This window comes from Candoia aspera, chromosome 3, assembly GCF_035149785.1.
Source record: "Candoia aspera isolate rCanAsp1 chromosome 3, rCanAsp1.hap2, whole genome shotgun sequence".
NCBI classification, from domain to species: domain Eukaryota; kingdom Metazoa; phylum Chordata; class Lepidosauria; order Squamata; family Boidae; genus Candoia; species Candoia aspera.
In genome coordinates, this window is record NC_086155.1 from 108,767,086 (window position 1) to 108,781,390 (window position 14,305).

At 38.7% G+C, this 14,305-nt stretch overlaps 1 protein-coding gene across 1 annotated transcript in view; it reads left to right on the forward strand.

The window, feature by feature from the left end:
* Positions 1-14,305, forward strand: part of KIFAP3 (kinesin associated protein 3) — a 72,621-nt gene that overhangs the window by 26,701 nt on the left and 31,615 nt on the right. Inside the window, exons 12-13 of the mRNA XM_063298555.1 lie at positions 7,904-8,012; positions 10,137-10,249. Coding sequence (XP_063154625.1) covers positions 7,904-8,012; positions 10,137-10,249 — 222 coding nt within the window. The remainder of the gene's footprint in view (positions 1-7,903; positions 8,013-10,136; positions 10,250-14,305) is intronic.

Genomic DNA, 14,305 nt, shown 5'->3' on the forward strand with positions numbered 1-14,305 from the left:
TTTATCATAATTCTGCAGGCTGTAAGAAGTGTCAGATAGACTATGTGTTGCTGATTTCTGTTTTCAAAGTTCTGTTTGTTTCAGGTATGCAACTTGCAGGCTCATAGTATTGTTTTGCAACATTTTAATAGTTAATAAGAATGCAATATCGCTGGAAAACATTCTCATTGCCTTCCCTGGATTAATGGAAGCAATTGTAGTTATAGTTAAAAGTCCATTCTTGTTTAGACCCCAGCATCGCATGCGTTATTTAAATAGGTGCAAATATAAACCATATGTTTGTAACAGCATTTATCGGTAATAGTCTGGCCAATCAAAGAGCATGGTTGTGCAGTGATGTCATAGCGATATTCAATATTCTTTCACAGAAGAGTAGGCAAGCTGCAGCTGACTTATCCACATGTTTTCCACTATGCTTCTCTATTTGGCCTCTCTTTGATCTGTAGGCTACTTTTTAAGCTTAATGCTGGTAAACGTCCTCACTTGACAGCCCTGTTAGCTTTTGTCCTCGATTATCTGCTGAAGTTCAGAAACCAGAGCTTTACTTCAAACATTATAGTTAGGGAGTAGCCAGTCAGAGGAGATTCTGGAGGCATGCAGGTCTGGCATAATCATTCAAAGATGTGTGAGCTGGGGATAGAGGGACCTGGACCGAGGTGTAGGAAAAGAAAGCAGTGGGGGTTGGCCTCTGGTCACTGGTAAATAAGTGAAGTCAGGTGCCAGAGAGTCTAGACACAGTGATTCTAGTCCTCTACTCTGGCATCCGATACTCAACATGGGACTTGTCTGATTGAAAACTACTCTCTTTTCATTGCACCCATTGTAGCCCTTTTATTGCTCTCCTTCTAAATGAAGAAAAGATGACAATGGGCGCAGTAAAAGCAGAACAAATCTAATTTTGATATTTCCTATTTGGCAGCAATTACACTTTCCTTTGAAGTGGCACGAGTAGCAATCAAATTAAATGAAGACATAATGGGAAACATGGAACTCAGACTAAAGGATTATTCCAAAAACTTTGAACTACTCTAGATAAAATTACAGGACTCCTCCTCCTTTTTTTTTCCTGTATAGGAACTCAGTTCAGTAGTGATGACATACTTAAACTTTTTTTAATAAAAGGATTCATTTTCAGTTCTAAATATGCATAAATAAGTTTATGGCACTTTTAAAAAAAAGTTTTAAGTCTCTGGCTATAATAGCTTCTTAATAGTGTATTAATTATTCTTACAGATACATATTCTTATACCTTTAATTTATTATTTTTTTATTATCAGTACATACCATAGCAGGTTTAACTCTACCCTGACTGGTTTTGTAAGTTTTTGTGATTTTTTTTAAAAAAAATTGTATTATATTGTTCTATGCTGATCTCTGGCTGTAATTAAGTTTCAAGTTTCATTCTTACAGCAGCTTCTAATAAATAATAATACATACATACATACACTACACACACACACACATGTACATGTACATGTACACGTACACGTACACAGACACACACACACTTGCCCCAGGCTGCACAACCCCATAGTAACTAGTTGCCTGGAGGATGACTGAGGGCAGAATATGCTTCCTTTCAGGTTTTCACTATTGGGAAAGAGCAAAGCTGGATGTTTGTTCTGGCACAGATGGGATAAAACAAACATCTATACTTAACTTTCCCCAGTGGTCTCTCAAATGTCAGCCTTCACCCAGACCTATACTAGAACTAAACGACTCACAGGCAGAGATTCAAGGCCATAGCTGTTCATAAGATAGTTTTATTATAGATAATAGAAAAGTTGTTAATTTGAAGAAAGCCAGTTGCAAAATGTAAAGTTCAGGCTATATATCGGGCAGATCCAGATGAACTAAAGTTAAAAATAAATGTGTAATCATCCCACTTTATGCAGATGATAATGGTATTAATCGTGCGCTCCCAGGTAGGAATGATAAGATTACTGCACAGGTTCAGTTCATACTGTGTATTTAAATATCTTAACATTAATAAGGCCAAGGCCAAGGTGGTTGTCTTCAGGAATAGACAGACTAAGTACAACTGGAGCCTGGACAAGGAACATATAGAGCAGGTTAAGTCCTATCTGTCTTAAGTTCTTGAAGTACCTGGCTCAACACAATTCAGCCTGTCAGATAGAAAAGTACATTATATGTCCCAGCATCTTAGAAGAGCTTTCTCTAGAGCACGCTTTGAACAATTCCATGGTAAGATACGAGAGGTTCCATGGAGTTCCATTTGTAGAAAGACTTTGTATATGTGGTGCACCAGCTGCTGAAGATATCACACGTATTTGATTTCAAACTATATTCTGTGGAAAGGGCCATTTACTTAGATCCTTACTTAAAAACTAAGAAATATTGGGATACCTGGAAAAAACTGTCATACTTCTTGCAGGGAACAAACTTGCATGTAGTAGGAATACTGCAATTTTTATGTCAAACACCATTTTGAAGAGAATGGAACTACCTAGAACAGATTGGGGTTGACTGCAGGGGAGACTGTTTATTATGAATATGTCCTATTGTTTTCTTTGTATTGTTTTTATATCTTTTTGATAGGGTCAGATGACTGATCAATAACATCTATTGTATAGAGTTGCTTTGGCGAGATGGGTGGTGAAGAAATGCAAGGAATAAATAAATAAATAGGGTGGGGGGAGTGGTAGATCCCTGTGTGTTTTTATTGCAACGGACCTGTCTAATCTCAGGCCATTTGCTTCTGTTCTTCCCTGACTAAGTCTTCATATCAGGTCTGTTTCCATTTCCTTCCTTCCTTGGCCATAGAAGAGCTAGGAGCTTTGCTCCTAAGCATGAAGAAACTCATAGGCCTGTGACCTTCCCTCTAGCTCCAGCTGTATTTCAGCTGATGAAGTCCTACTCCTCCATCCTTCTTGAAGTCAGAGTGTCTGGGAGGAATTTCCTTGTCCTCTGGAGAACAAGCAAGGAATGGGGACTTCCTACACTGTTGCATCCTGTTCACCTATCTCTCCAGTCTGAAACTCTCCCCCTCAGGTAAGGGCAGAAGGCAGGGGGAAAGTCCATCTCTTCCTGACAATCTCTGATAGAAGGTGAACCTCAGATACATTGTGCTTGGTAGCTCTTTCCACTCAAACAAATCAGTATTACTGTATTTTATGGCTTCTGAATGTCAAGGAAAAGGCTATCTAATTTTCTTTTTTTCATATAGTAATTTTATTAAAAATTATACTTACAATGATTATAAAAAACTAATGCAAACTAAAAAAAAAAAGAATAAAAAGAAAAAAATAGAAGGTGCAGAAAAAAAGAAAATAGAAAAAATAGAAAGGAAAGAAAAAATAAGAATATAGTAAAAAAGATATATAAAAAAATGACTTCCACCTTCATCACAACAACTATAAACAATTTTAGTAACTTACCACCTTCTCTTAAAATACAACAAATGATCTCTTCCTCCCATATCCCATCTCTTATCTATAAACAAATCCTTAAAACATTGTCATTTCAGTCCTGATCCACAAAAGTCCATTAAGGGTTACCAGAAACAACAACATATCTATTTTAACCTTGATCAAATAAACCAATTTTATATGCTTCCTTTTACTTCTAACAATCTTGATCTTTAGTCTCTTCAAATAATGTCCTAGAACTTGATTTCTTTTCATTTTTTCTTTGTTCCTTCTCACAGAATTCTTCAAAGGTTTAACAAGCCTCTTTTGTAAATCCAGTATATCCAGGTCACTTTCTTGGTTTGTTATTTGTACTGTATATCCCTTTTAATTATTAAGACATTAGCTGGTTTCTTTTGTATGTCCAGTGTAGCATCTTTTTCCATATCATTCTTGTAGCCTGTCATTTTTAAAACCCACTTTCAGATCAGTCTCAGTCTTTTCCAGTAAAACTTGTTCCTCTTGTATAACACCTTTTGAACATAGTCTATCTTTAGAGGCAGACACTCTTAAAATTAGCTTCAGGTCCATCATTCAAAAATATCCTTCAATATGTCCAATGTTAAAATATTTTGCTCCATTCGGTATTAGTAAGTAAAATTTAAGTGTTCTTACCCTTTAATTGTAACCTTTAGTTCCTTCTAGTTTCCTGTAATGTCCAACCTTCAAGGTCCCATCCTATCATGGTTTTTTTTTAAAGAATTCAAAACAAAAGCATTTTCCCATGGGAATGATTCTTAAAATTAATTCCAAAATCTTATTTTTAATCTATCTGGACCCTTAGTCCATTTGTAACTTTCCAGAATCAAAGTTCTAATCGCCCTTTTGCTGTTTATTCCAAAATAAATATTTTTTAAAAAAAAATCCTTAAACTTGTATTTAAAACTTCTTTTGCTAAGGATTGAAGGTGTCCTGTTCAGACTATGAGGCAGCCAGGCAGGTTTAATATAAAAATACTCTTTATTAAATAACTATTTACAATAAATAAGTCCTTATGGTCAAGAGGTAGACTGATTTTGATCAAGACCTAGACTGATTTTGATCAAGACCAACTGGGTGCAACGGGAAAACTGGCAAGGTTGCAGGAGGAGACTGTGGTAAAACAGCAGAGCAGGATTTGCTGTCAGGACCTGGAAAGCTGGAAGAAACTAGGGCATGTGGCACTACTGGAACTGGAGACAAACATCCATGAACTGGAACACCACTCGAACTACGCTGGAACTGGAAAGCTGGGTGAGACTGAACTGGAACCACTGTACGAGGCTTGGCTCTAGAGGCAGGACTGGACTGGACTCGGTGACTCAGGCTGGACTAGAGACTCTGGGCTGGAGACTTGGAACAAGGCTGATAACTTGAAGCAAGGCTGGACCTGGCTGGAGATTCCAGGCTGGGCTGGATACTCCAAGGCTGAAGACTTGGACCAAGGCTGATAAATTGAAGCAAGGCTGGACTCAGCTGAAGATTCCAGACTAGGCTGGAAGCTTGGCACACAGTTAGGCTGGACTGGAAGTTCTGGACTAGGTGAAGGGCTTGAATCACTACCGGACTGGACCACAGGTTCTAGACAAGGTTGAAAATCCGATTCACGACAAGATAGATGTGAAGTTCCTGAACAACGTTAGGCAACCAGGACGCGGCTAGGCTGGGCTGGAGATTCAAGGCAAGGCTGGAGGTCGAAGGCACAATGAAGCTGCACTGGACACTCTGGATAAGGCTGGGAGCTGGAAGCACAGCAAGGCTGAACTGGAGATCCTGAGGAAGGCTGAGGGCTTGAAGCATGACAAATTGGACTGGATACTCTGGACATGGCTGGAAACTTGAAGCAAGGCTGGAAGCGTGTCTGGAACATGCACAATGACAACGAAGAGGTCCAAAGCTGGACGTGAGGCTGAGGTTGCTGGGTTCGACAGGGAGAAGATCCTTTGTCGCAGTGGTTGCAGGATCCAGGTCCTCTCCAATAGGAAACACTGGCACTGACTCCCCTCTGGCTACAGACATCATTTCCGATGCTGGTAAAGACTCTTCTGGAACTGCGAGCTCTAAGGATCAGTTGTCTCCAGCAGCTTGCTCTTCGCTTGTCTGCCTTTTATGCCAATCCTTGTGTGTCTATTCCCTTCTGCAGCCAATCAGGCTGCCTTCTCCTTCACGCGCTTTTCCACCCATCATTCGCACGCGCTGATTGGAGGATTCAAATCCTCCAAAGACTGACCAATCAGTGTCTGTGACTTTTCCTGCACTGCTGACTCATCTCTGGGTTTCGCTTTCTCGCTTTCTGCCTGGTAAGTTTCTGTTTCCCCCTCTGACTCAGAAAGGGTTTCGTTTTCTGAGTCAGAGGCTGGTTGGAATCTCACAGAAGGAAACTCCCCCCGTGTTTTCAGACATTCAAAGTTTCAAAATAGCTGAAAAGCAGTTAACGAGCAAATTCCAAAGTGATTAGAAAAGGAAGTATGTAAATCCAGTGTCCTTTTGAAGGCGCTGACCATGATTTGAGCAAGATGGCTATTCCGTCATCTCCAAGAGCTTTACACCTGCCAGAGACTGCTGTCTTGCGGTCTCCTTGCAAGAAGCAACTGTCTGGAGCACTTGCGGCCATCCCAAGTCCTCTCCTTGTCCAGAAAGGAATTAGGAAAAGCCGTTCTACTTGCTGGCTCTTTATTCTGCTGCGGTCATCCTCTGTGCTTTTAGCAGAGCTGTCTTCAGCTCACCATTTCTTCCCCAGAAGTCCAATTCCCAGGAAAGGGCTATATAACTTTTCTTGAGGCCCATTTTTACAATCAAAATCTTGACTGTTCTCTATCCTCTTATGGAAAAATTCTGTGTATGGTAGATTTGGTTACAAAAAGAGCTAATAGAGAGTGAGAGAGATCCCCTTTGGTGCTCCTGTTTTAATCAACTTTGCAGCCCCTCGCCCTCAACATTTCTCTTTTCAGAAAGAAAGAAATGCAGCTTGGACTTCAATTATTATTAAGCAATGCTTTTAAGTATTACCATTCTACAAACTCATTCATTTTCCATTGCTAGTTGTTTGAATATGATACCAAAAACCATACATGCAATTACACTGGATTGTAGCAAGCCTCTTTAGAAGCTTCCTATTGAAAGCCAATGCTTTAATTCTGTGTGGAAACCAAAGGTGCATTGAGTTGGATATAGCTAGTTTCCCCAGCAAAATATCCAATGAAAATTGAACCCAAGGGTTTGTCTGTGTTCAAGTAACTGAGCAGTGAGTCAAGATTCTACTTTCAGAGAGCAAGAGTGCAGTTCTACAGGAAATACTTTGAGAGATAGAAATATGTCTTTCACTTTAGCATGCTTTCTTAGGAAATACAAGATCCAGAGTGCCTGCTGGCATTTCCTGTTCATATGCAGAAGGAGCCAACAGAAGCAGCAATGGATGCATAGCTAAAAGGAAGAGCAAGTACTGTAATAGCCAGTGGTTTTAAAATACCAAGGAGAGGTGAATTCAGTGCTGCTGCTGTGATAAGAGACCCCAGAACATATGGGAATGAATAATTCAGCTTCTGGTTTTCAGAGTATATAAAAATACTGACACTGGTTGTAGATAATAAAGATCTTAAAGATCATAAGAACTTAAAGAGACCAATTAATCCTCCAGTTTTTAAAATGGGCAAAATTTTCTTGTCTTGTAATTTTTTTCCTCAGAACAAGCAAGAAATCAAGGCAAGAGGCATATTAAATGTCTAGACCTAAAGAATGATACTTGGGCATCTCCCATCTTTGCCCTTTGGCTAATGCTCTATCATAATTCATTTATTTTGCTGTTTCATATACTTGTTTATCAGCTGTAATAATCATGATATATTCATAAAAACATTTGGCACACAGGTTCATCTGTTATACTACTGGTGTTTGATCATTTACATGGTGTTCTGTATGCTTCTTGCTATTTTTTCTACTTTGTGTTTGTGAGAGATACAGTAGGTATAGATGGATAGCAGGAAGAAAGAATTATTTATTAACAGTGTTTCCCTATCTGCCAATTTCTGGAACCTCCCATTTATTTATTTATTTGCTAAATTTATGTACCTGTCTATCTCACATATGTGACTCTGAGTGGCATACGAAGTTAAAAACACAAAACAATACAACAAAATAACAAAAAAACAATGTTTGTTAAAAACATTAAAATAATACAAAATATTAAAACCAGAAAAAAAATCTGCAGGAGAGTGCAATCATTCTCACTAACAGTACAGCCATTTTGCAGGCTCCATACTACTACCACCAGTTCCCCAGGCCAGATGGCAAAGCCATGTTAACAAATTGTCAAACCTTATAAAACATTCCCATCCATCAGTTGCCTCTGACTACCACCTCATTAACTTTTTCTGTGGATTGATAGCCCTTAATAGAAAAAGATTCCCCTTTTCTGTTAAAGAGAAATTACTTCACTTTATGCTGCTACAAATAGATGTCCTGAAAATTTTAATGGATTAAAATTCATATGTTGCTAGCTAATGAAGATGCTGCTTGAGTGTCCTGATGAACGTGTTGATCTGGAACTCATTTCCTTCTGCATTAATTTGGCTGCTAACAAGAGGAATGTACAACTAATTTGTGAAGGTGAGTATTTAAGAGTATGGTCAAGGTTGCTGGCTGGCTATGAGCAATATAACAACTGGCTTTAGAGAGATTTGGTTGTGTAAAATGTTTTGTGAGCCAAATTGCATTTTCCTCTTCAACCAAATAATTATTTTGATTAAAATAATACAATCCTTTTATGTTTTGGAATTATATATAATTATATATAATTTTATATATATATATATGTATGTATGTATGTATGTATGTATGTATGATTATAATTATATATATATAATATTATCTATTACTTTACCCGGCTTCCAAAATATCTTGTGTTCAAGTTGAGTAGAGTAATTTATAGGAAGGAAAGTAATGGGTAGAAAGGAATGAAAATGGATAGAAAACCAGAGAATTCTTCAACCTCTTTTCTTCTCTACATTTCATTCCATGTCTTTTGTTATTAGAATGACTGTATGTCAAGAAGTATTAGTATTTAAATATAATATTAAAAAAAAACCTAGGAAAATTATTTCCACTTTTTAACTTTCTTGTGCCTTCAAGTCAGTTTTTGATTCCTGGCAGCTGCCTGGAATAGTCCCTGCAGTTTTCATGGCGAGGTTTTTTAAAAGTGGTTTGCCGTTGCCAGGGCTGAGAGAATGACTGCCCCAAAGTCACCAGCTGATTTCATGCCTAAGGCATGACTAGAACTCACAGTCTCTCGGTTTTTAGCCTGATGCCTTGACCGCTACACAAAACTGGCTCTCATTTCTGCTTATATATCAAGTTAGATTACAGCTGAATTCTTTAGTACATTTTTGATAATACTATTCGTTTATATATTCTGAACTTTGTATTCAGAATCTTAGTACTGTGTGGAAAAATTATAAGCATTTCCTCTGTTTTTGTGTTAAAATAATCTGATACAAGTTAGAAAGTGTTAAATGTGTTATATCTGTGCTTTTGAAAATCTGTTAATATTGCTCTTTGGGAATGTGATGATGTTTCACCTAAATATAATTTTAGCCAAACCTTAGACATGAGAGCACTGGAAAGGGCTTGAAAATAGATTATCTGGATATCTTTCATTTTGGTTTAAGGCCTAGATATGGCATAGAAAAAGCCTTGGTTGTGCTGATTGATGATCTTTAGTGGGAGAAAGGCATGGAGAGTATTTTTGTGTTTATTCTCCTGGATCTCACTGTAGACATCATTGATTGCAGACTACCGTTGGAATGGCTCAGTAGTCTGTGAATTGGAAGCACTGTGTAGTTCCATTCCTACTTGTAAGATTGCCGCCAGAGATTGGCACTGAGCAATTTCTATTCTATTCCATTCCATAATGTTTGAGTTGTGGGATCCCATAGGTTTTATTCTTTCTATTCTATTGTTCTGTCTCTATATGAAACCAGTGGGGATGGTCATCCAGAGTCCTCAGAATTTGTTATCATCAGTATGCAACTTTCAGCTCTGCCTCCATTTGAATCAGGGACTATGCAGGTGGTTTGCAGTTGTCTCAGGCAGTGATGGACTGGATGGGAGCTAATAAACTGAAGCTGAATCTAGATAAGACAAATGTGTTGTGGTTAGGTGGTTTTCTGGCCTGAGAACTAGACGATAACCAGTATTAGACAAGGTAGTGCTCCTTCTGAAAGAACAGGTACATAGTTTGAGAAATCTTCTCAGTTCCATTCCTGTCATTAGAAATACAGATAGTCTTGGTGGCAAGGAAGACCTATGCTCAGCTTTGGCTGATGCGTTAGCTACAATGCTATTTGGACCAAGATAGCCTTGTTTCAATGAACCATGCCATATAACTCTTAATGGGGCCACATAACAGCAGTCCTGAAAGCAGTGGTTGCCTGTGAGCTGTCAAGTCCAATTTAAGATGTTAAAGTCCTAAATGGCATGGGATCTCAGTAATTGAAAGGTTACTGTCTGTAGTTCCATACAGCTCTTGCTTTAGATGCAGCGGGAAAGGCTGGGGAAGCCTTGCTTGTAGTTTTACTGGCGGGTTTGGCTCCTAGCACAGTGGTCAGGAGTGAGGTGAAAATCATTTTTGTTTCCTTTATGTTTTAAAAAAATCAGCTTTATGATGGCAACTGTGGAACTGACAGCATAATTAATTGATTCATAAATTTTTCATCTGTCTTCCTACGTTTTCAGGAAATGGGCTGAAAATGCTGATGAAGAGAGCACTGAAATTCAAGGACCCATTGTTAATGAAGATGATTAGAAACATATCTCAACATGATGGACCAACTAAAACTTTATTTATTGTAAGCTCTTGTTTATTGTAAGGATAGTAACTTCCATCTTTTCAAGTTCTAGATTTCTGAAATGAGATATTGGATGAAGCAAACTCATGTCACACCTAGCAGTTGATCCTTTTTAAATGACTGTGTGTGCCTTAATTCTGTTGGAATTGCACAGGACTGTGGAATTTTGGGGCTTGTTATAGTGTAGCACCTTTCACTTGTTCAACTTATAATTAAGGCATGTCAGTGATTTTACTAAATATACGTACTGCTATCCTTAACTGAACGTGTGCAAACACTGAATTAGTAACTGATGATTATTAAACTAATTAAACATTTTTGTTCTTTATCTGCATGTGGCCTTTGAAATATTAGGCTGTCATCAGTTAATATGATACTGCTTTTCTGATCGCTTTTCTGCATATAGAAATGAGCTCTAGACCTAGAAATCATTGATTTAAATTTCACTTCTGCATTGAACTAACTATATGATCATACGCACCTATTACCTATTTTTTATTACGTTTTGGCTCTGTGCCTGCACAAGGTCTACATCAGGAATCTTTCATAGCTGTGGACATTTTAGACAGGAAGCTTACCCATTATGCATGCTGACAGGCAGGGTTTCTGCTCTCCCCTCAGTTCCTTTTTGACTGCCAGAGAAGGTACCTCATTAGGAATTTTCTCTGCCTTTCCTGTGAAGAACTGAGCTTAGTTTTAAATTTCAGCCTAACTTTTCTGATTGTTATTATTTCTCTCCTTCCATTTTGTGCTTTCATTCCTCATTCTTTTAAAAAAGAGTGAGAAAGCTCCAAACTAACAGAATAAGGGCATTGGCCTCTTGAGTTTCCTGACAGACTCTGATGCCAGTGGCTGTAATTAGTCCAGGTATGATAGTAAACTGCTATTATATTTAGTTAGTCCTATTTATGTTAGTGAGAGCCAAGTAGTTGATACACGTGTGCAACACCAAAAATTTTCAAAGTAGGCTTGAAGAAATAATTCATTTTGGCTTTGAGCCTTTCTCTTGGATGGAAATTCACTTTCAAGTAGCCTAATCCCCACAGTGCCTAATAGCCTTGGAACAATGGTAATTTGTTTCACATTACTTCTTCAGTGGCTAACTATCAGGTTTCCAGTCAGGAGTGGTAATAAGTTCACAATTGACAAGGTCATTTCTTTATTTGGGATTACATCTGCCTTATTCTTGATCATTTGCTCATTAACTTCTGTGTACTATGTGTAGTTTCTCCATCTGAAGATAAGTCAAAAAGAGGAAATATAATTGAAAGAATGAATCTGAGAGTTCAAAGGATAAAAAGAAGAAAAATCCCAAGCCACCATTCATTATGCTTTGGTACCAATGCCAGGTCTAACAATTCTTTGCCAGATACCACCCTCACCTTCCTCCATTAGTGACTTCACTAAATCTTAGAAGGTCTGACCACAGCTGTCTCTACACAGTGAGCTTGCAGCTTTTGCCATGGCATCAGAGCATGAGATGCAGGATCTGTGTCCTCCTTGGCAGCATTATGTCCCTTTAGCACAATCCTGATATTCCTGGAGTTGCTCTTTGAAGAAATGATAGATGATTTAGGATTCTAGAGTTTTCCCAGATTCAGGCTATTCCTTTTGTTATTACAGCTACAGTGTAAAGAAGGCCATTAACCTCACTTCTCTAGCCTCCCAGTAGCGCACTGCCCTCATTTCCACCCTGTTCCCCCCCCACAAACCCCCAAAGCCTGTGTTTTTATTTGTAAGTTCGTTTGGTCTTTTTAGGGGTGGTGGGGTGAAGGGGAACAGGAGACAACTACTTCCATTACCACTCTACAAACCACTCCAAAGCTCAAAATACACGTCTTAGGGTAGTCCAGGAGCCAAATGAAATCCATCCCAGCTGACAAAGGCCATAACCGCCCAGAGTCCCCTTTTTGGGAGTGATGGGTGGTGATAGAAATTCAAAGAATGAATGAATAAATGAATAAATGATTGATTGATTGATTGATTGATTGATTGCAGTGGATTACTATTAATAATCCATGGCAGCATTAACCTTTTGAATTGTTCTCCAGTGTTAGGCATGGTGACAAACACTGGGTCTTTCAAAGGAATACTGTAATCAAGTAGAGGATCTACCCTTTGATTAGGAAGGCCTTTTTTGAGCAAACATGGACAATATCATGGGTAGATGCTTGAGATGAGAAAAACAGCATACAAGATTGGGTGACATAGAGCCCTTCAACCTCTGTCCTACAATTCCATCCACAGGCCTGTTGTTCACTACTTATCCGGCCTACCTGCTCTCATCCTCGGGTCAGACAGTCTGATACCCAGAATACTGTGTATCTTCTCTCAATCTCTGTACCAGCTGGATATTTTCCCTCTGGGGACTGTCTCATCTACCATCTTACTCCTAACAATCTGGAGGCAGGAGAGATAATTACTATAGTCTCTGGTTTTTGAAAGTCATCTCCGATTATACAGTAGTTTTTCCAGTGATTATATATTACAATTTTTTAGACTCCTCAACCACTTAGACTTTAAAAGATACATACTATCCTATGTAAGAGATCAGTAGAACGAGTTCCATAGAGGCCTGCATCATTGATAGTTATTCCCACTTTCTCACCATCCCAAAGAAGGATGCTTAGGTTTGTCCAGTTTTAAACCCTTGAGACAGAAACAAGTGAATTATTACCATGAAACTCAATATAGGAGGATTACTTGTGATTAACCAGTCTCAGGATCATATGCCCACACCTTGGCCATGCTGCAAAAATTATCATTGACTTGCCATGGACTCAGACTTTCCAATTACAGGTTCTCCCATTTTGTGTTTTGTCTGCACTAAGAGTTTTCACAAAATGAAAACTCTTGTAACGTCATGGTTACATACCAGGTCTGAATGACATATAGCCATACATTGACTCCTGGGTTCTCTTGTCTCATAACATTTTATTGTAACACATTCATTGTACCTTACATCTATTAGGCAGTTTTGATTTGTGTGTCAGCTTTTGGAAATCCTCTGCTGAGTTGTCATGATCAGTCAAATTTATTGAACATAGATATATTCAATTCTTGTGATTTTTTTGCCTCTCTGCCAGGTTACTGCTTTGGTGTCCATGGCATGCCAAATTGCTGAGTGCACCTATACTAGGGACCATACCAAATCATTTGACAATGGGAAATGGATACCTGGAGCAACTTCTCTTTGCATCAATTCCCTAGAACCCTGTTGGAGTAGAGATGTTTCAAGCTGTTAAACCTATCCTTTGGGACCATGTTGTTCAAACAACATTGGTCAACTCCAATGTAGTTTATTATTTGAACAAAGAAAAGAGAGCCTAGCCAACGTTATGAGAAGTTCCAGTGCATCTGGAATTGGCACATCTGCCAGACTTCATATGGGAACAGTTTGAATTGCAATGTTTTCAATGCTCAACCCACCTTCAGTACTCACTAGGCAACTAACAGCATAACTGACTAGAAGAACTCATTCACACGTAAGATAGGCTACCATAGAGCATAGGAATCCAGGTGTGTGTGTGTGTGTGTGTGTCAGTGTCAGGCCCAAGGTTTAAATCATAGGTCTTTCTCTTGCCTTTGAATACTAATTGAATTTTTGCTGCTCTTTTCCCAAGCTGAAATGTGTTTTGCTGCTCTTTTCCCAACCTGTTTACATAACGGACTTGTCTGGTCTGTGGCTCTTTGCTTTCCATCTTGCCAGCTTCAGCTTTCACACCATCCTTCAAGGCTCCTCATTAATCACACATTATTGGCAGGTTAGGTAATAATCTGGCAGACTTCCTCAGTTGGGCTTCTGTCTCATTTTACTGATCCACCAAGATTCTTCTCTTTCTGCATCAATTTCCAGTGTGGATTGTTGTCACTTCAGAGTGCCTCTGGATGTCATACTTTCATCTTCTGTGGCAAAGTCATGTTATCCCAGAATCCAGATAAACTGCATTGTTCAAACCTACAATCACCGCAAGTGGCAGCATGGTTCATTTAGCCTAAGATCTCAGTAGATCTTGGAGGTTCTGATAGCTGGACATTGATTTTCCATCACACATT